The sequence below is a fragment of the Diabrotica virgifera genome, chromosome 1 (assembly GCF_917563875.1).
Source record: "Diabrotica virgifera virgifera chromosome 1, PGI_DIABVI_V3a".
Taxonomy (NCBI): Eukaryota; Metazoa; Arthropoda; class Insecta; order Coleoptera; family Chrysomelidae; genus Diabrotica; species Diabrotica virgifera.
The window spans coordinates 159,236,650-159,259,819 of record NC_065443.1 but is presented as its reverse complement, the minus strand read 5'-3'; the positions used below and the strand labels follow the sequence as shown (position 1 = coordinate 159,259,819).

At 30.9% G+C, this 23,170-nt stretch overlaps 1 protein-coding gene across 7 annotated transcripts in view; it reads left to right on the top strand.

The window, feature by feature from the left end:
- Positions 1-23,170, top strand: part of LOC114332012 (uncharacterized) — a 431,454-nt gene that overhangs the window by 262,189 nt on the left and 146,095 nt on the right. For all 7 annotated transcript variants that reach the window (XR_007696787.1, XR_007696778.1, XM_050645467.1 and 4 more), the window contains one exon: positions 7,460-7,696. Coding sequence is in view for 5 of the 7 variants with exons in the window: in XM_050645467.1 (XP_050501424.1) it covers positions 7,460-7,696 (237 nt within the window). In the remaining 2 variants the exon portion in view is untranslated. The remainder of the gene's footprint in view (positions 1-7,459; positions 7,697-23,170) is intronic.

Below are 23,170 nucleotides of genomic sequence, written 5' to 3'. Positions count from 1 at the left end.
CTTGCACACATGTATCTCGATTCGCTTCTTTTTTTTTTCTGGTCTTTCAGAAAACTGTGGCTACAAACGCTTCACCTTCTAGCAGCTACCTATAAGCGTTGCCACCAGTGCTACAATATAGCATATACAAGGTGTCCCAGACTAATTTAGCCAGGCTATATCTCTTAAACGAATAGAGATTTTCAAATGGGACAAAAACTGATCTATTCCATTTGTAATACACTGTAACATGGCGTAGAAAAAATCATCCCCTAGATATTCATCCCTTAGTTACAACCCCTAACTTTAATTTTTTTAATATCAACCTGTACATTTTTTTATAGTTTTGGATGTGGTCTTCGATCGTCTATTCAACACATTTTTCAAAAATAAAATAGGTCAGTAAATAATCAAGAAAATATCAGTTGATTTTTGTTAATTATGTGTCCCAGACTAATTTATCCAGGCTTAGGTGCCAACATTTTAAGGCTTCGGGAACAATAATCTAACATTTTCGGACATATTTCTACGGCACTGGGACACCAATGAGTCTAAAATTTTATAAGCAACGCATATTTTCGGCTTTGGTAAATTGAAACCATAACACCTTAAACGTATATATACTGCGGCTGGAAATACAGACCCACTTTTTCAAAAACATATATATGCAGCGTTGGGACAGAAAGGGTTAACGTACATACAATCGACGGATACCACAATTTTTACATCATGGTTGGCATTTCTTGTATTGCATCAAAACATACAATAGCTCCTAACCAATCCATTCCTCGGTTAAAAACTAAACCCGCACCTGAGGTTTATGGTAGTCAGAGAGCTGTTCAACTAATACATTTTGAAAGGACAAAACCTCAAGGTTTATCAGAAATCAAGATCTGAAGCTGTGACTCCATCTGTGCCTGATCCTCTGTGGCTCTAAGGGAAAAGCAGAGACATTGTCGGTATTTTACGATGGAATGGATTCATGGAAGCTGTGAGAAGAGACATACCATATTTATATTATGAACTAACATTTATTATTTGTACAGAAAACTAGGAGAAATTTATCAAATGACAGCATTCTAATAAAAACTAAAGTTTTGGAATGTAAAAAGTGAGTTTTGTTGAGACCGTTAAAAATTGACAATTTTCAACTTGCACTTTAGACCGAACGGTTCGTCTGACAAAAAAAGTAAATAGTGATATTTGTAGATAATTTTAAGTATGCTTCTTTTCATGAGCATTTTTTAGTGCGTCACAAATGATAGAAAAAAAGGTAAGTCCGTGATAATATACATTTTAGTGACATGACATTTTAGTTAAATCTGACAGTTGTCACATTTTATTTGCAATTTGGCATAAAATCAAATCAATTGTGTTTATTGCATTTATAAAATGGTATTTTCTTTGATTTGTATAGTCTTATAAATTGAACAGATTATATTCGTAGATACATTATATAATTCGTAAATAATTTTTTTTCGATTATAGCGCCATCTATTGACAACTAGAATAAATGTTATAAATGTCACCGACGAAATGTAATCATCGACGTGCGTTTTTTTCTGTCACATGTAATTTAATGCGCTAGAAAGAAATCGAAAAACTGTGACGCATCGAAAGATCCTCATGAGAAAAAGCATACTTTAATTTCTGTTGACAGACCAGTTACTAAAAGTTAATAGTTTTCGAGATTTGAGCAAAAAGCGGAAAAAAGCTGAAATTTTTCGATTTTCTCGTGATTTTTTCAATGTTCCGGCAAGAAATTTTGTCCGCAAACCTCATATTCGGATTCAGCAGCCCAAAATCCATATATAATGAAAGAAATTAGAACTACCCCAAAACTTTCCCACTAGGGAGCTCGTAGAGTACAAATTGACTGAATCATTAAAAATAGCCAATTTTGCAAGTTTTAAATTTTCACTCGCTTATATCTCGAAAACTATCACAGTTAGTGAAATGTCACTTAAGATCTTTTCTATTTGGAATGGTCCAAAAAATCTAAAAAAAATTTGTGCGATACAAAAAAATTAGTTTTAGGAAAAAACAAAAAACGAGATTTCAAAAATTATTTGACTGCTTTTTGATCCTGGCAACATGCAAATTTGTTAAAAGGGGACTTTTCAAGCAAGATGGTGAAAAAAAAATTGAATCACAATATTTTTCCGCGCATATTTACGCATATTACATATACATGCAACGGTTGAAAATAGTGCCGCGCCCGCTTGATTAGCAATTAAAAAACAAAGGGGTTTTCCATATTGTAATGCAAAAAGCTCTTCGGAATTTCATCAGTCGATGTTTAAAGAATATCTGCCTGCCTTGGCTACATTGAAATTTTCAGTTTTCCATTGTTTTTCACATAGTTTTCGGGGGTTAAAAATGACAGATATCGCAATTTTTAAATTTTGAATCGCTTATATGTCAAAAACTATCAACTTTAGATCAAAGTCGCTAAAGACCTTTTCTGTTTGGAATTATCCAGAAAACCTAAAAAAAACTTTGTTTAGCGCAAAAATAATTATTTTAGAAAAAAAAACAAAAAAAACGTTTAAAAAACTTTTTACTTACTTTTGGGCCTGGCAACATGCAAATTTGTTAAAAGGGGTCCCTTTTGAATAAGATTCTGCAAAAAATCCGAATCAGAATATTTTTCCTAGCGGATGCGCAGTGGCTTTCTGGACTAAAATAAATTTTCTGTAGTAAAAACTTTACTTCTATTAGTTATTATATTATAGTAAAACCTCGATATAACAGACCTCTATTTAAAGGACTTCGGATATAACGGACAAAAAATCCGATCAAATGTAAAAAAATTAAAACGGTCCTATTAATATTATACATACTTAACCCTGCCCTTATCAAGATACACTGCATAATAACGGGGTCCCCGTGGACCCCAAACGCCGTAATTTACAAAGAATTTCAATAAACTTTTTAATATAGCAAATTGAGGACACATTTCTAAATAGTCTGATTTATTTTAAAATAATTTTTATTTAACGGACTTTCAGCTTTAACGGACCCCCCAATTTTTTCCCCCCAATCAGTCCGTTATACCGAGGTTTTACTGTACTTTACTTATACGATGATGTGTATTGTAAGTTGTCAGACGAAAACAGAATTAAATTGCTTGTTGTAATACCACGTAATCATCGATGATTATTATTATTGATAATAATATTTTTTTTTATAATCACTTGGAGTAGTTTTTCATGATGTAGGTATGTTTGTAGTAAACATAAACCGGTTGGGTGGCCTTTGAAAGATTAATTGCCAAAGTATTTAAACAGAGTATTCAAAAATGTATGTCGTGAATATGATGGCAATATTTTAAATTGACTTTCACAATAAGAGTCCATTTACAGAAAAATATTTCGTCTTTATTTTCATTCTGGGGTAAATTAATTTCTGAAATAACACTAATAATAATTACAATTTTATAAAAAAGAACTTTTTATGCCACGTTTTTCATTTATAATTAATACCTTTGGTAGTTAGTAGTTTTAGCTGTTAAGCTTAGTGTTACTTAATACCTTTTAGTTGTTATCTTTGTTTTAAACCTGTTTTGTATAACTTGATAACTTGTATTCCTTATGTGTCTGGCAGTATGACGGTAAGTCTAAGCCAAAATAAAAAAAAAAAAAAAAAAAAAATACCACGTTTTTATTATTTATAGTACACAATAATTTATATAATTATAAACTATTTTGTTGTTTCAATTCCTATTAGTACATTGAATCACGGTTTTTGCTCCAAATTTTAACGAACCTCTTGGATTGACATGAAATTTGGCATGCACATATATAACATGACAATATCACAAAGAAGGAAAGTGATATTGTGCCGATGTGTGCTTTTGCCCTGGGGTGAGTGTCACCCTTTCTCGGGGGCGAAAAAATATACGTTCAAAATAATTCCTGAAATAAATAAACTGTTTAATTCTAAGCAACTTTTGTTCTATAGCAGCGTTTCCCAACCGGTGGGTCGCGACCCACTAGTGGGTCGCGGGCGGATTTCAGATGGGTCGCGCCGTGGCTCTTACAGTAGCTGAGTAGCGTACAGTGACCGTGTTCTTTATTTTCATGGGTGAGAGATGGGTCGTGAATATGAAAAAACATCAGAAGGTGGGTCGCCAGACATAAAAGGTTGGGAACCACTGTTCTATAGCATTTTTTCACTAAAGTAATAATTTTCGAGTTATTTGCCAGTAAATATGTTATTTTTTTAACAAAAAAAAACACGTTTGTAGACGGTTTCTTGCAAATAACTTAAAAAGTAAGTATTTTATCGAAAAGAAATATTCTCAGTAAAAATATAGCCTATAAAAAAGTGAAAAAAAGTTGTATATATGAGATCTCTAGACCCAGTAAAAGAAGAGTTGTAACTAATGAAAAATAGGTTCATACTCGCCAAAATCAAAATTGAATATTTCAACGTGAAATAACCAAAAAACGAACAGTCCTGTCGCCAGGGGGGGTACAACGGCCTCCTTAATTCAGATGGACTTACCCAAGTTTTTTTATGTATTTTGACCCGTAGAACTCGAATTTTTTGGGTAACAGTTGATCCGGATGTCGATAAGATTGTTACAAACAAAGAACTTGAGGAATTACATAACAGCGATTTTTCGCAAAACATAACATTTTTTGTATTTTTTGGGTGATTCTCAGCCAAAAAATTATCTTACAAGTTTTTTCGTTGGATGCATAGTTTTCGAGGTAAATGCGGTTAAACTTTCAAAAAACCGAAAAAGTGAAATTTTTGAACCCGAATAACTTTTGATTAAAAAATAAAATAGCAATTCTGCTTACTGCATTTAAAAGTTCAAGGCAAATTCTATCGGTTTTGATTAATTGCATTGCCAAAAATTAAGTTTTTATTTGTTAAACAAAGCCATATATCTACACATATTATTTCCCGTACCCAATGCATGCGTTTTAATGTACGTAATCTACGTAGAAATTGTCTGTATGCGCGCCTACTCGTTCGATTTCAAATAAGAAATGCATTGAAAACATGATTCAATCACTATGTGTTTATAGCTTTGTTTAACAATAAAAAAATTTAATTTTTAGCAATGAAAGTAATCAAAAAAAGCGATAGAATTTGACTTAAACTTTCAAATGCAGTAAGCAGAATTGCTATTTTATTTTTCAATCAAAAGTTATTCGGGTTCAAAAATTGCAATTTTTCGATTTTTTGAAAGTTCAACCGCGTTTATGTCGAAAACTATGCATCCTACGAAAAAGCTTGTAAAAACATTTTTTGCTTAGAATGACCCAAAAATACAAAAAAATGTTTTGTTTTGCGAAAAATCGCTGTTATGTAATTCCTCAAGTTCTTTGTTTATAACAATCTTATCGACATCCGGATCGACTGTTACCAAAAAATTCGTGTTCTACGGGTCAAACTACATGAAAAAAACTTAAAGTAAGGGTAAGTAGGGTAAAGTAAGGGGTAAGTCCATCTGAATTAATGAGGCCGTTGTACCCCCACTGGCGAAAGGACTAGAAGCACTGTTAGGCAAAAATAATTTCAACTTATTCGAATTGTTTAAAAAAGCTTTATTTTTGTTCTTTAAACAGTTTCTAGCATTAAAAGTAAGGAAGTTACGCTCAAAATAAAAATTTTAATTTCAACATCTTTTACCTCCTAGTATTAGTTTATTATTCACATTTCACTATAGTCCAGAAAGCCACTGCGCATCCGCTAGGAAAAATATATCGATTCGGATTTTTTGCACAATCTTACTCAAAAAGGACCCCTTTTAACAAATTTGCGTATTGCCAGGACCAAAAGTGGGTCAAAAATTTTTTACACGTTTTTTTTTGTTTTTTTCCTAAAATTATTTTTTTTTGTATGAAACAAAGTTTTTTTAGGTTTATTGGATCATTTAAAACATAAAAGGTCTTTAGTGACTTTTCTCTAAAGTTGATAGTTTTTGACATATAAGGGATTAAAAATTGAAATATTGCGAAATCGGCCATTTTTAACCTTCAAAAACTATGTGAAAAACTTAAAATTTGAATGTTGCCAAGGTAGGTAGATATTCTTTAAACATCAATTGATGAAATCCTGAAGAGTTTTTTGCAATACATTATTCAAAACTCCTTTGTTTTTTAATTTCTAATCACGCGTGCGCGATACTATTTTCCACCGTTGCATATGTGTACACAGTATGGTGCAAATGAAAGGAATAAATTCCTTATTTCGTAAACCGGCGGCTTTAAGGAAAAAACCCGAAACAGGTCGATTTTTATTTTTAAGTTATGATATTGTGGCATATATGGTATACTAGTGACGTCATCCGTCTGGGCGTGATGACGTAATCGATGATTTTTTTAAATGAGAATAGGAGTCGTGCTAAACTCATTTAAAAGGTTCTTCAATTGTCTATTCATTAATGTAAACATTTACATAATTATTTATACAGGGTGTCCAAAAATTTTTTATTAAATTAAATTATTTGATAAAAAAAAGAAGTAGAAGGACACCCTGTATAAATAATTATATAAATGTTTATATTACTGAATAGAGAATAGAAGAACCTTTCAAATCAGCTAGCACACGACCCCTATTCTCGTTTAAAAAAATCATCGATTACGTCATCACGCCCAGATGGATGACGTCACTAGTATACCATATATGCCACAGTATCATAACTTACAAATACAAATTGACCTATTTCGGGATTTCTCTTTAAAGTCGCCGGTTTACGAAGTAACGAATTTATTCCTTTCATTTGCACCATACTGTCGGTGGAAAAAAGTGTCGCGCACGATGATTAGCAATTAAAAAAACAAAGGAGTTTTGAATATTGTATTGCAAAAAACTCCTCGGGATTTCATCAATAGATGTTTAAAGAATATCTACTTACCTTGGCAACATTCAAATTTTCAGTTTTTCACATAGTTATTGAGGGTTAAAAATGGCCAATTTCGAAATTTTTCAGTTTTTAATCGCTTATAATATTTGACATATTTTGTCAAAAACTATGAACTTTAGAGAAATGTCACTACAGACCTTTTCTGTTTGGAATGATCCAAAAAACCTAAAAAAACTTTGTTCCATGCAAAAAAAATAATTATAGGAAAAAACAAAAAAAATCCTTTAAAAAATTTTTGACCCACTCTTGGTCCTGGCAACATGCAAATTTGTTAAAAGGGGTCCTTTTTAAGTAAGATTGTGCAAAAAATCCGAATCGGAATATTTTTCCTAGCGGATGCGCAGTGGCTTTCTGGACTACTACGTGATTAAAGAAATTAAAACAAAATGGACTTTTTTTAGTTAGTTTTGTCTGTAATAGGTTATATACAATAAAGACCTAATAATTTTAAAGTTCTTGGAACTATTTAAGTTTAAAAATAATATATACCTTAATTATTCTTTTTATATAAAAAACCTCGAGCAAAAAATTTGTTTTCAAAATTTTAAAAAGATCATTCTAAACTATAATTATTACTCAGATATATTTTTGTAGGTTATATCAAATTCCCAAAATGCTCGTCCGTCATCTTCAGCTGCAAGCGTTTCTAGTAGAATATCAAACTCCTCCCACATTAAAGAGGATAAAGGATTCTTCTTCGGAGAAGAAACGTTGGACAGCAAATGGAGGCATCCAGATGTAGAAACAACGTCAGTTTCAAGCATAGAAGATTGGCTACATACTGATTCCAGTTTCGGATCACGAAAATACGTTGACAGAGTTACTCTTACGGTAAGGCCAAAAATATTGTTGGATAGATACCTATTTTATAAATGCAAACTCCAGGTAACACTTTTGAAATAAAGTATGTATCTCTAAAATAGCAGGGGAAAAATTCCTCTTAATCATTTATACCTATTCTCTGTTCATTTTTTGGAGCATGCTTCAATGTAAATTGCGAGCTATTTGTCCATATTTTATGATGTGTTTCTAATGATCAACGGCTAGTAGGTTTGTTTTAAACACTACTTTTACCAATTTACTTCTATCTTTCGTTTTTGCATGGTTATACCTAGAGTTCGGATTTAAAAGCAGAAAGAAACGCAAAAAAAGTGCTTAAAAAGCATAACAATTTTACGAAAAAAAGCATTTTATTATATAAAAAAAGCATGAAAATAAACATATACATTTTGGCAAACCATTTTTTTAAGAAAATATATATAATTATCTCTAGGCTTAGCATAAGAACTAGTAAAGACCTATTATAAATTTAATAATAAGATAGAATAAACTAAAAAAGAATAGATAACTGAACCAAAAATGCTTTAACCTAATTTTTATCGACTCTCTTTAGATGAAGAAAAATATATCATTTTGTTTAAAGCATGAAACAACTAATTACTCATTTAAGTGTTCCATCGTAAAGTTTCGGCACTTATCACTCAAAAAATTTTTGTATAGGTATCTAAAATCTTCTTTCAAACGTCCACACTGGTTATCGGTGCATACTTATACTTTGCCACTACTGCCGGATCCATATTTATATCTTCAACGTGTTCTCAATTTAAAACTGAAAATGTTTTCTTCATCTTTTGAAATCCTTCGTTTTTTGTTAATACATCTTTGAATTTTGTTAATACTATCTGACCAATTTTTCCAGGGATAACTTCATTTGCTGTTTCTCCAAATATTTTATTGTTTCACTCACAGAACAAAAGTTGCTTTTGATAAAAGCAAGATTGTTTTGTAATTCTGTTGCACCTAAAACATCCTGACAATATTTTATCGATTTACTAGCAGTCTCTTTAAGTTCCAATACGAACCTTTTAAAATTTTCGAAATATTCGGCGTAGTATAAAGCTGCATCTAACCATCTACCCCACCGAGTTAACACTGGTTCCGGTGGTAATGGAATATTAGGGAATCTGTCTCTAAAAAGTTGCAACTCAAACAAGTGGAAATTGCAGCCGTATAGTCTCAGCAACGCGATTCAGGCCGTGTGCTAGACACGTACAGTCAATTAGATTTGGATAAAACACTTTAAGAGTTGATGCTGTTTTGATAATAATATGGTGCAGCGTCGAAAAGCATTCATACTATTTTGTTCGTAGGCACAGCCTCGGGAAGATAAAAATTTGCTAAAGCGTCATTTACGAATCTTGGAACTGTATTGTTATTTGTTGCTTCTAGTTATTTTGAGCACACTAAATAACCCTTTGTCAAGATTTCTTCGTGAAGTACGCCTACGATTAAATTAGCAACGTATTTTCCACAAATATATGTAGTCTCGTCCACAGCAAACCAGATGTAATTGTTTCCCACTAGTGTTTTTACTTTGTTCTGGTTTTATTGTAATTGCAATTAAAATATTTTTTCGCAGAGTATTTTCATCCGGAACGTGTCTTCGATAGTAGGTACTTTTCCAAAAATGATTTAAAACTTTCATTTTGCAATTTATTTAATGGTAGATCAGACTCCACAATTGCACTACATAGATCAAAATTAAATTTCTGCTGTTCTCAAATGCAAAAAATGATAATAGTATATAAAAAAGCACCAAATAAGCACAGAAATTCAGAAAAGGCATAATAATTAAAAAAAAAAAGCAAAAAAAGCATAAAAAAGGGCTGTCAAAACGACTTATTTTTGCATATTTCGTTTATATTTAAAAATAAAATAGTCCTGCTTGTATTATTTACCATAAGCATTATGCTTAGAAATCCGGACTCTAGACCATAAAACCGTAGATAGTTGTTCTCCAGGTCTAACAACATCGTTTATTTCGTGTGTACTTTTGATTTTTTTTTTAATTCTTCATCTACATTGATCTTAATATGGTTTATTTTATTACAATATGATTATAATATATCATGTCAGTATATAGCTGTATACGAAATTAACAATCTATCGTACCGTGGTAGAGCCTATTATGACTTATGGGGCAGAAGTTTGGCAGATCACGAAAAAAGATAGAAAATGGAGAGAAGTAGTATAAATGGATTATCTAAGGAGAGCGTGTGGTATATCCAAAAAAAATCACATCAGGAATGAAGATATTAGAAGAAGGACGAATACTGTATTTCCCAGTGTAGTTAGAATTGAAACGAGACAACTAGTGTGGTATGGTCACGTGAAACGAATGAATGAAGATAGATGGCCAAAGAAAGTTTTAAATTACATATCACAACAAAGAAGAAGAAGGGGCAGGCCTTCAGTTGCCTGGGAATAAAATATACGGGACATCATGAGAGATAGAGCCATCAAAGAAGAAGAATGGATGGACAGAAAAAGATGGCGGTCGAAATGCGAGAAGCGGCAGAGGCTGTAGGAACCTTATAGAGAGAATATAGCTGTATTGGTTGTATACACCTTATGTATATTTTCGCATTACTAATATCAGTACGGAGCATATCTTAAAAATATCCGCAGTTTTATCTATTCAAAAAACATCATGTTCTTAGAATTTTCCGTTATAACTTCCGATCTTGTATTGTTCAGTAATCTCGTAGAAGTGATAAAGTTGTCTTTGTATCTTCAGCTTAAGCTACTATTTTTGCGTTACTTTCGTAATATACCACGCTTGCCCAATTGCTCTGTAGCTATACGGAGAAAATTGTGTTTACACATTATTAAGAACAATAGGTATCAAAACGACATTGTTGAAAAACCAAATTCTTGGCAAAAGCAAGAAATCCTCGTCATAGAGTAATGTTTTTGGCTAAAAAGGACAAAAATTGCTTGAGTGCAGAGTACAGACAGACAAACGAAGCCAGGGAAGACCACCAACACGATTGACCGACGAGCTCAAAAGAATTGCGATCAATTGGATAGCTGAAATGCAGATTAGAAATAGATAGAAATATCTAGAGGAAGCCTGTGTTCAACAATTAATAAATCAAACAAACAATGGACAAACATTTGATAATAATAATTATGTTTAAATCATTTATACGATGCGATGGTGTTGATTCAATCTGTACTTATTCAAAGTAAAAGTGGATTCATCAGAAATATAAAATAAAAAATCTATCATTTGCCCTCTAATACAAATAAATCTAAATATGTTTTTACACCATAAAATGATTACAAGTAAACGAATACCAAACCAAATCAGTTAATGGCCCGGACTTCAAACATTATATTGATATGACGTCATGACCAATGAGTGCGTGTTTTGGGCTAGCTGCTATAATTTGAATTTTCTCTCGATTTTATTTGTCTTTAGGGGCCAAACAAAAGACAAAAACAATTTTTTTCTTTGATATAACTATTTTAAATTATGTTCTGTTTTGATTTATAGCAGTTTTTTCGAATTAAAAATTTTGTGCAAATTCCCTATTATATAAATGTAAAAATACTTATAACACATCCTCAATTTAACATAGTAACACAAATTAATGATTTTTAACGATGATTAATTTTTACTTCATTAACAGATATTTGGTGACTTTTTAAATTACCACTTTTTATAATTTATGTTCTGATAAACCAGTTATATGAATATTTTTAAATTCAACTTTAAATACATTATACAAAAATATATGAAATACATCAATATTATATTCTTATTAATAATTAGTCAAGCTGTTAGATCTGTCTATCTATCTATAGCCCAAAATCTATTCATGTGCTGAATATAGGCCTCCCCCATTTGTCTCCATTTGTCTCTGTCTTCTGTTTGCCTTTTCCAGATTGGACCTGCGCTTTGATCAATGTCATCTTTCCATCTCATTTGCGGTCGATCTCTTGACCTTTTTGCAGTATATGGTCTCCAGCTTCCAATTTCTTTATTCCATCTTCCATCCTGATATCTTTCGTTATTACCAGCCCATTTCCATTTTAATTTCAAAGCATGTTCGACAGCGTCTGTTGTTCCGGTTTTGCTTCTTCTCCACTCGTTCTTCTTTTTATCTCTCAGCGATATTCCCAACATTTTTCTTTCCATATCTCTTTGAGACTTCTTTATTTTATCTATGTTGCTCTTGGTACAGGTGCACGTCTGGGTCCCATATGTCAGAACAGGTAGGACGCATGCATTAAATATACGTTCGTTCTTAATTTTAAAGTTATTTTTTGGTTTTTGATAGTATGGGAGAGTTTTCCGAATGCCGTGCACCCCATTCTTATTTGTCTGTTTATTTATTTAGTCTGGTTACTTTTGTCTAAGTAATTGCTAAGTAATTCTAAGTAAGCTTGTCCTAAGTAATTATTTAGATTCATTTTCAGTCCTTTTTCAAGAGATGTCTATGTCTATGTCTAAAGTCATTATTCGTAGTTTTTGTTATATAGTTGTTGCATAATTGCATGTTGTTGTTACATATACAGTGATGAGCGCGCTAATAACCGGCAAAATAGCGCAAAAGATGAAAAACATGCGCGACAAAAAGAGATGAAACTAGTGGAGGTGGAAATAATCGTTATAAACGTCTAAATTAACATTACATTACATAGTTTCCCATCTTTAGACGTCTGTGACAGAAGTATTTTATAAAATTCTAGTGTCACAGTGACAGTTGTCATTTGTCATACTCCTCTGATATGTTTAAAGGTGGAAAATGGGAAACTATATAATGTAATGTTAATTTATACGTTTATAACGATCATTTCCATCTCCACTAGTTTTATCTCTTTTTGTTTCGCAATGTATTATGTTTTCCATCTTTTGCGCTATTTTGGCTTATTTTGCCGGTTATTAGCACGCTCATCACTGTATATAGGGCTTTTCATTCACAGTCATTTGTTTCGAGCTTCTGTCATGTGTCATCTAATATTAATATATCTACGTCATACGTTATTAATATTGCCTCTAGAGTATGGAAAATTTTTTACCCTCTCCCTGGAGTGACCGCAACGAGAACGAAACTGAAGCCAAAACCAAGTTAGAACCAAACACGAGTGCCAGTGGCGTATCGCGTAGGCCAGAAGAAACTATATAAAACTACATAATTAAATAATATTGCTCGTAGGTTTAGTTCAATTTTCTATTTTTATTAATTACACAATATTATGCATGGCTTACATAGAAAGATTGAAACAAATAACAGTATTTTAGTATGTTGAACTTTTATACCCACTCAAAATTAAACAGGATTAGGAATTAGGGGATGTGACGAAAGCAAACTTTTTGAATTATTGATTTATGATAGATATCTTTATTTCACATAGGTCGCAAAATTTCGGCTCCAATACTATATTTAAATAGGATTTATTTTTTCGAATTCTGAGAAAAAAGTTACAGGGGTGAAAAACCAAGAGACAATTTAGTGTGATTTTTATTTTCAAAGATCTCATTCAAAAGAAACTTTTTATTTATTCTGAGGGACTTTCAGCCCTCGGTAATAATTTAGTCCTTCATTCTACGTTTAAATTTTTCAAAAGTATTACTTTTTTCAGTATAGGGCTTTTCATTCACAGTCATTTGTTTCGAGCTTCTGTCATGTGTCACATAATATTAATATATTTACGTCATACGTTATTGGTATATAACAATGATACAAACTAGAGACGTATGACGTAGATATATTAATATTATGTGACACATGACAGAAGCTCGAAACAAATGCCAATCGATGAAAAGCCCTATATAGGGCTTTTCATTCAGTCATTTGTTTCGAGCTTCTGTCGTGTGTTACATAATATTAATATATCTACGACATACTTTATTGGTATATAACAATAATACAAACCAAAGACGTATGACGTAGATATATTAATATTATATGACACATGACAGCAGCTCGAAACAAATAACAATCTATGAAAAGCCCTATTGGAAAAAAATGAACACCATGTCAGTGGTAATATTTTCCAAATTGAATATTCGCTATCTTTGTCGTACAACGCACTCAGTCGAACAGAATGTGCTGACAAGACAGCGGCAATTTTAGATATTTGGCACGGCTTTAGGAATAATAATAACGTTTGATCCAAAATTATTGTCACCATAGGTGGCTCTCAACGACAGAGATATATATACAGTGCATGTCTGTTCTTAATTCAGATATACTACTTTCCAGTTTACGTCAACTTTGCAGTGCACGTCAACTTAACAAGAAAAGGTAGGTTATGTAGAGATGTTGGTGGTGGACATATACAGCATCCTGTTTGATTTTATTTATTATTGTTACTTATAATTGTGTTAATTCTTTTTATTTTAGATTAAAGTTCTGTGTTAAAGGCTTTGACTGATTTTTTATGTTTTATAACGTTAATCAAAATTAATTGATAAAAATTCAGATTAAAGCAAGACATACGTAATTTTTTGCACGGCTAGCTTTGATCCAATAATTGTGTATCGCTCGTTATCTTGAGTTGTTTATTAAATAATATTGATAGTGTATTGGCTAAAGAATTTAAAGGCCGCGTCTCACCATCAAATAATTTGATCAAACAGTTTGAGCAAACTTGACATACTTGAGGAAGTACGTCAAAGTGACGTCACAATTGCAGTTTTTTTGAAATTCTAAAAATCTGTGCTCTCACTATCAGTCTAGTTTGATTAAATTGTTTGTATTGAGTTGTCTAACTTGTTTGTACTTTATTTAAAATTAAAATTTTTCATTATTATCCACAATGAACACTCAGGATGTGACGTCACTAACTGTCACTTTCAGTTTGCTCAAACCAGTTTGATCAAATTATTTGATGGTGGGACGCGGCCTTAAGACGTAAAATTAATAAAAAGTTATTTATTGTTTATTATTTATGGAAGATCCCAAGCAGAGACTACACCAGGATATATATTGTGATATAAGCATTTTGTTGTTAAAGATATTCAAAATTTATCTAAGCGTTCCATAGTAACAGAATACATAGTTAGTGAAAAATTATCATATTAATTAATTGAATTAATAATTTAAGCGATGATACAAGTAACAGTTATCCAAGAACATTCAAAAGTCATCTCAAGTTAATGGTGACAATGTCATTGTCAAGTAATGTTTATAGTATTTTTACTACAAAAGCGATATTACGTAGGTCAAAATTTTTGACGTAAGAGAACTGTCAAAACATTAGAATGTGACTTTTCATTATTGCCATGGCATGTTTATAATAAACATGGCAATAATGAAAAGTCACATTCTCATGTTTTGACAGTTCTCTTACGTCAAAAATTTTGACCTACGTAATATCGCTTTTGTAGTAAAAATACTATATGTACGTATCCATACCAGTGAAAACTTTACTACATATAATTTGCCGTGTAAAAAAAGAAAAAGTAGAGATAGCCGTAAAATATTTGCGCCTGTGCTCTTAAATAATTTTTTTACATATAAACAAAGTAGCATCAAGCAATAAAATGTTTAACAACAAAAAAAGTCAATAATATGTAATAACAATATACGCTATTAATTCCATTTTCGAAGTTGCCACAATATATTTTATAATTTCATTTATTTCGTACCGTTTCGTACCTACACCACTGGTAAAATGGTGATTTTTTATGTTACTTTTAATTTTACATGTAAATTTTTCTCATTTTATAACTTAACGATGTAATTTTAATAATGTAATAAGGTACATTGAAGTGTTAATTTTCAAATTATTAACCATTTAAGAGGCAATATCTAAGAATATAGGAGTATTTATTGAATTTTCATCTACGCACACATAACAGAAATATTTATTTACCTGTAAAATGTAATTCGCACTTATTTCCTGTTGCTGTCGCTTTTACAACCGTAAGCCGAACACATCACCATTTTAAAGAGTTAAAAAAATTGCTAGTTTTCACTCAGAAATCGCACAAAAATCACTAATAAAACTAGTGGTGTCAAACATCAATGAGAACGAAAAAGAGATGGCGTGATAGTTCTCCAGAGAGAGAAAAAATTTTCCATGCTCTAAGGTATTGCCAATGATACAAACCAAAGACGTATGACGTAGATATATTAATATTATGTGACACCTGACAGAAGCTCGAAACAAATGACAATCGATGAAAAGCCCTATTAGATATTGTTACTAAATGTACAATACATAAATAAACATAAAATACAACGTAACAAAGTCAGAAAGTAAAAATGACCTCAAAGATATAATATGTCCAAGAATTTGAAATAATTTGCTTCTTCTGCTTTCTTTTATATAGGCAGTACTGCCTGTTTTTATTTAACGGTGTCTCTCATTCTGTCGCGAAATTTTCATTCCATCTTTTCTTTGGGCGTGCTATGCTTCTTCTGTCTAACGGTGGCTTGTCCCTGGCTATTATTACTATCCTTGATTTAGACATCCTGCTTATGTGTTGATTCCACTCTTCTTTTCTGTTCTTTACCTAGATATTTATATTGTCTACCTTACATATCGTCTGATTTCCTCACTTCTTACCCTGTTGTTTAGTCCTTTTCCAGCAATCCTTCTTAAGATCTTCATTTCGTTGGTTTCCAGATGTCTTTTTGTTTTGCTTGTATCTGGCCTTGTTTCGGCCGTGTAACTCGCTTTGCAGTAAGTTCGCGCTAGCGCGCTTGAGCGTAGTGAGAAACGGTCAACAGTTGTTCTCATTTTCTTTTGTAAATTACTCAGCGATTCAATAACATATTCCGGTGTGCATCACTTTACGATTTGACAGACAAAAAAGAAATTGAAAATAAAAGTTTTCAATATTTACTTTAAACACACCGAGAGAAAAAAATTCTTGACATAAAGAAACTATATTAATATTTAAGAAAGATCGACTTAACATATTGCCTAAGAAATATATCTTTGTATGTAAGATACAATTTTCTAAAATATTTCCAATAAATTTTAATATACCCAAAGAAATATATCTTAAACATGATTGAACTATCACTTTCTTGCAAACGGCAAACCATTTGTCAGAAAGAAATTATACTTGTCATAAGAATATATTTTCTTGGGATTACAAAACTCTTATTTCTGAGCAATAATATTTCTTAGTAAGGAATATTGTTATCTTACCATTATTAATTAGAAATATATTTCGCAGATATAATTGTATATTTAGAATTAAGTTACATTTCTTAAAAATAAAGTGATATTACATACGGCGAAATAAATCATTATGTTAAGGTAAAATTATTCTTTATTAGATAATAAAAACAGTATATAAAACGTTAGATATTAATACATACAAATAATTTATCCACTCTTAAGCCACTGCCTTCTATACAATAATAAAAGGATGGTGATGCAAATCCAACTTCCTTAATTTTTCCTTCTTTTGGTTAATAGCACTTTGTATATCAGTAATTACCTAAAAAAACCGTTATGTAGAAAGAGTAAACTTATTTTAATAAAAAAAATTTATAAGGATATAAATACATACTTATTTTGACAAAAGGAAATCCAAAAAAATACACGGACCCATATAAAAATTATTAATTTTTGGTATAAGAACGGTAGGTATCATTAAAACAGTCTACAATCCAAAAACATTTCTTGGCATTTCAATAAATAATAATCGATCATATTTAGTTCAATCCTGGCTTTATTTATCCTACCATCTTTGTTAATTTTTTTCTTTTTGGATATGAAATACTAATTATTTATCTGTATAATATTAAGTCACACAACACACAATAGACATTGTTTAGCTAAAACAAAAGAAAAATACAACCAATGTAAAACATTGAAGCAGACATATATTGTAATTTTATTTATTTATATAATCCAAAAGATACAGCCAACCTAATCATTAAGGTGATACAGTAGCGATCAACAGGTAGCCAAAACGCGTTCCAAGATTACGGCTGTAATTTTGAATATTTTTTCGAGATGTTTGGCACACGTATTCGTAATATAATAAAGAATGGCGGTACAGAGCCCAATTTGAAAAATATATTAATATGTGGAAATTACTCTGTAATTAAATACAATATTAAAAAAACGAGCCTGTACCGCCATTAAGGAGAACAAAAAAATACACTTTCTTCAAATAAACTTTTTTATCCGATGCCTAGATTTTGTGTCATTTTGGAACTACTAATGAAATAAAAAATTTTAGTAGTTCCAAAATGACACAAAATCTAGGCATCGGATAAAAAAGTTTATTTGAAGAAAATGTATTTTTTTGTTCTTCTTAATGGCGGTACAGGCTCGTTTTTTTAATATTGTATTTAATTACAGAGTAATTTCCACATATTAATATATTTTTCAAATTGGGCTCTGTACCGCCATTCTTTATTATATTACGAATACGTGTGCCAAATATCTCGAAAAAATATTTAAAATTACAGCCGTAATCTTGGAACGCGTTTTGGCTACCTGTTGATCGCTACTGTTTCCTCTTAAGAAATTTTATTACGGGAAAGTATTATTAGGTTATATCTTAAGTCATTTAATACATAATAACTAATTCACGGTTTTCGGCAATAAAAGTGCTTAACCGTTAAGATGTTTCTTTTAGACTAACTAATATTTCTTTATGACAAATAAAGCACACGCCATGTTTGATATAACCTTGAATTGTAGGATTGTATATAGAAGACGATACATTCAAGAAACATATTATAGTTTATACATAAGTATACACATCTTTATAAAAGAACTTACCTGTATACAGTTCTACCATATATGGAAGCCCCTAGTTGGTTAATAGCTCCTTTCAATATTGTTCTGAAGCTTTATATTATATTATTCTCTCCGAGGTGGAAGTCGAGACGTCAATGAAATCATTTTTTAAGTTAAATTGTGGCTTATTTCCCAGTTAGAATAAGATCCTTTATTTAAGATTTGTCCATCATTATAGATATCTAAAATGCATAAAAATATACTATTATGTTTCTTTTAGAACTACATATTCAGATATGCAACAATATTATTATTACATCTTAAATTAATCAATTTACGTTTATATACCTATGTACGTACCTTTAAACTATCCCTTAGATTTTAAAGAAAACCAACAAATAACAAATTCAAAATCCATGTATGAAAATGAACTAATGCCATGCACGCCATCTTATCTTGCCAAACACTGAGATTAAATCACAAATACTGAATAATGGTTACTGCGCAATTCTTTTGTGGAAGAAAATCTTTTTGCAAGTAGCATTTCGGCATTAATGATAAAGTTTTTATTTAATAACCACAGTTACTACAGAGGGTATTTCTGAAGAATTATTTCTTGTGGTCTAAAATATTTATTTGATTGCAAGAAAATTTCTTGTTCACAAATATAAATATGGATTAACTTAACATATATTTCTTATACTGCAAAATATGTGTAGTTTTCAATTTAAGAAACAGAAACTTTAGGATAAGAAAATTAAAATGTAACCTTTAATGCATTACTTAGTATTGAAGAAATTATCTGTAAGAAATTATAGAGTTGTGTTTAAAAAACTCGTTTCTTTATATGTGAAGCGGTATGTTTAAGTTAATATGATATGGTAACTTTTAAGAAAGATAGCTCAAAGAAATCAGTGTTTTAGGAGAAAAGAAACTGTTCTCTCGGTGCACGTTTTTCTTAAAACTGCTTTTTTCAAGCACTGTAGACATTGTAACATAAAAGATATTTGACCAACCCACTTGGAATTTTGTATATATTTTCTTTAGATATTCCTTGAGGTAACTCTGTTGAGATTGTTTTATTATTATTTTTTGTTTAACAATAATAAATATGTTGATTTTCACCCTTTTTTGCAAAAAATATCGTTTTGACTTCTGAGTGATATCAAAAAGTTGATAAAACTAAAAAACTCGACAGCCTTTCCTCGAGAAACTCATAAGCTAATAAAGTCCTTTTGAATTTTTTGTTTACCATGATCCAATAATGAGTTTTGATGTCCACCGCAAAATTCATTGTTTTTGAGGTGTCTTTAAAAATTTGCCACAGTTGGCTTATTTTTCAATATTGTTCCTTCATTTTTTTTAATAATCTATGAATTGTATTTAATATGTCTATTTAATTTAAAAATAAAATAATTCTACAACACTTTAAAAAAATGTGCTTGAAATATTGATTTCAACCCATACGGCCCCCCCTTAAGAATAGCTATGACACGTATTTGATAGGCAACCCATGATAGAAATATTTGCCTATGAATTAAATTTAAAAAAAATGTTTCATCCGGAAAGCAGATGGGTGCAGGTCGACCTATATTCGGATCCCGTAGTATAAACAATTAATACAAAAAAAAATACAATCTAGGTAATCATAATATTATATCCTGAGGGCTTAAATATCACCTTGAGATTTTTTTCAATTATATGCATAACTATTGCCTACAAGACCCTACGTAAGTCAACCGTCATTTTTGAAAAACCTAACTGGCCAACAACTGATTAGGTTTTCGCATAACCTTTTTCGCATAACTTTTAATTTTTTTGACAACAATTTCCGGGGTGAAAATAGAAACGTGAATTTGTATTTAAAAAATAATTTTCATTACAAATAATTGTGGCTTACTAAACACAATATTATTAGTAGTCCGTTCTTTAACGGTAAGATATTGTAAAACCTCTAAATTTTAAAGAACCGCTTGGATTGACATGAAATTTGGCATACACATAGCTAACAAGTCAAAGAAAAAAAGTGATATTGTGCCGATATGTGCTTTTGCCCTGGGGGTGGTTTTCACCCCCTCGGGGGGGGGGGGGTGAAAAAATATTCGTCCAAAGTAAGTCAGGAAATGGATAAACCGGCTAATTATAACTTTTCTTCTATAGAGTTTTTTCACCAAGTCAATACTTTTCGAGTTATTTGGCAGTGAATATGTTCATTTTTTCAACAAAATAACCACGCTTTTAGACGGTTTTCCGCAAATAACTCAAATAGTAAGTATTTTGTCGAAAAAACATTCTCAGCAAATATATAGCCTGTAAAAAATTTAAAAAAATGGTGTATATATCACGTCTCTGCACCTAGTAGAAGCAGAGTTATAGCTAATGAAAAATAGGTTCACATTCGTCAAATTTCAAATGTAATATTTTAACGTGAAATAACCAAAAATGAAGCACGTTTCGGGAAAAATTCATTACAACTTATTTAAAGTGTTTAAAAAAAGCATCATTTTTGTTTCATAAAAAAATTTCTAGCGTCAAAAGTAAACAAGTTACGCTCAAAATAAAGTTAGTCCCTTTTGGTTTTGGTAAAAAAGTCGAGAAAATCACCCCCTAATTAGTATCTTCAATGTACTTAGTCGTTACGACTTCACAAGTTTCTTGACTCATGTATGTATTGTTTATATGATCTGTAAGTTTCATCGGTTCAAAGTCCTTATTATTGAAAGGGCTGTAGTTAAAAGGGGTTGAACGAGTCACTGATCACGAATATATGCAAATTTAGAAACACCAAATTTTAACCAATTTTTGTCTAAAAGAAAAACAAAAAAATACATGATATTCAGAAAAGCAATGCTGACTTTTTTGTTTTTCGAGATTTTTGGTATCTCTAACAATTTTTGAGTTATTTTGAAAAAAAGCGTATTTTTCAAAATTAAAATTTTTAAAAATTTTACTTTAAAACCAACTTTTTTCAAAAATAAGCACTTTGAATCGATGAAACTTACAGAGCATATAAAAACAACATAAGCAAAATAATTTGTGGAGCGGTAACGATTAATTTCATTTAAGTTGCTAATTAGGGGGTGGTCTTCCGGATTTTTCTTTTGTCAAAACAGAAGGACCAACTTTATTTTGAGCGTAACTTGCTTAAATTTAATTCTAGAAACTTTTTGTAAAAACAAAATAAAGGTTTTTTTAAACACTTTAAAAAAGTTATTATGGATTTTCCCCAAAAAGTCCTTAATTTTTTGGATATTTCACGTCGAAATATTCTATTTGAAATTTGGTGAATATGAATCTATTTTTCATTGGCTATAACTCTGGTTCAACGAGATCCGGAGAACTAACGCGTACACCATTTTTTTTACGTTTTTATAGGCTATATTTTTACTAAGAACGTTTTTTTTTCGAAAAAATACTTACTTTTTGAGTTATTTGCGAAAAACCAACTAAAAATGTGGTTATTGTGTTGAAAAATGAACATATTCACTCGCAAATAACTCGAAAAGTGTTGACTTGGCGAAAAAGCTCTATAGAACAAAAGTTACTTAAAATTAGTCAGTTTACCCATTTCTGGACTTATTTTGGACATATATTTTTTTACCCTCAAGAGGGGGTGAAAGTCACCCCCAGGGCAAAAGCACACATCGGCACAATATAACTTTTTTTCTTTGACATGTAAGCTATACGTATGCCAAATTTCATGTCAATCCAAGCGGTTCTTTAAAATTTAGAGCAAAAACCGTGAAAGAATGTACTATACCCACATAACAATGATGTTCGCATCATGTTCTAAGCATATCCTAACAACATTCGTCGGAGTATATTCTTTTTAGTATATGTGTAGTACAAGCATAGCATCTACCTTAAAAAACATTCTAAATTTCATGTTCTTTGTATATATTTCAAAGTATATTCTCGTACCGAATATACTAAGTATATTCGTGTACGTAGGATCTCGGAATATTCGTAAAAGTTTATTCTTAGAATATACCTTTATCGAATATTCTTAACACATACTTATAAGTACATTCTTAACACATACTTATAAGTAGATACTTTTAAAATATCTTAAAAATAATTTGTATGTATAGGAAGTATAATATTAGCCTTACATATCAACTTCGTTATTTTTTAGAATACATAATTAATAAAATTTATGTATGTAGGTAGTATTGGACGAATTTCATTTCAAAATTTTTGTAGGGTAAAAAAGTTTAAACATTAATTGTATTAACGTTTACATAGATACTATTAAAAATTCGTTTTCATAATTAAAATGACTTTACCATTTCGAGTTTATCATGAATCATTAGTATTTTTACATCCTTGGAATTTGAATTTAGGTACATTCAATTCAATAGACCATTTCGCAGAACCAAAACGTGCCAAACTGCACAACCAAAGCAACCAAAGGATTTGGCGTTGCCAACCGTCGAGTAAGCTTTTTCCGTCAACTTACCTTAAAAATTCCCACTTTTATAAAAAAAAACTTCCCTCCTGTTTACAAAATCTGAGAAGATATGTTGAATTATTTTCAAATATTTTGATTTTCTCTTAATATTTTACAATTTGGACTGGAACAATAATTCCCTTTTGAGTTAACTTTTCCCTTTATCACCGTTTATGTTGAAAATTCCCGCAAAAAGGGAAATTTCTCTCCGTTTGGCAACACTGACCACCGATTTTGTTATTCCACAATACATTCATAAATCCCCCCCCCCCCCCCCATATTCTGACCATTTCTATTCTTACCTGAATGGATCAGGGATAGGAAAAAACCGTAAAATATGAAAAATA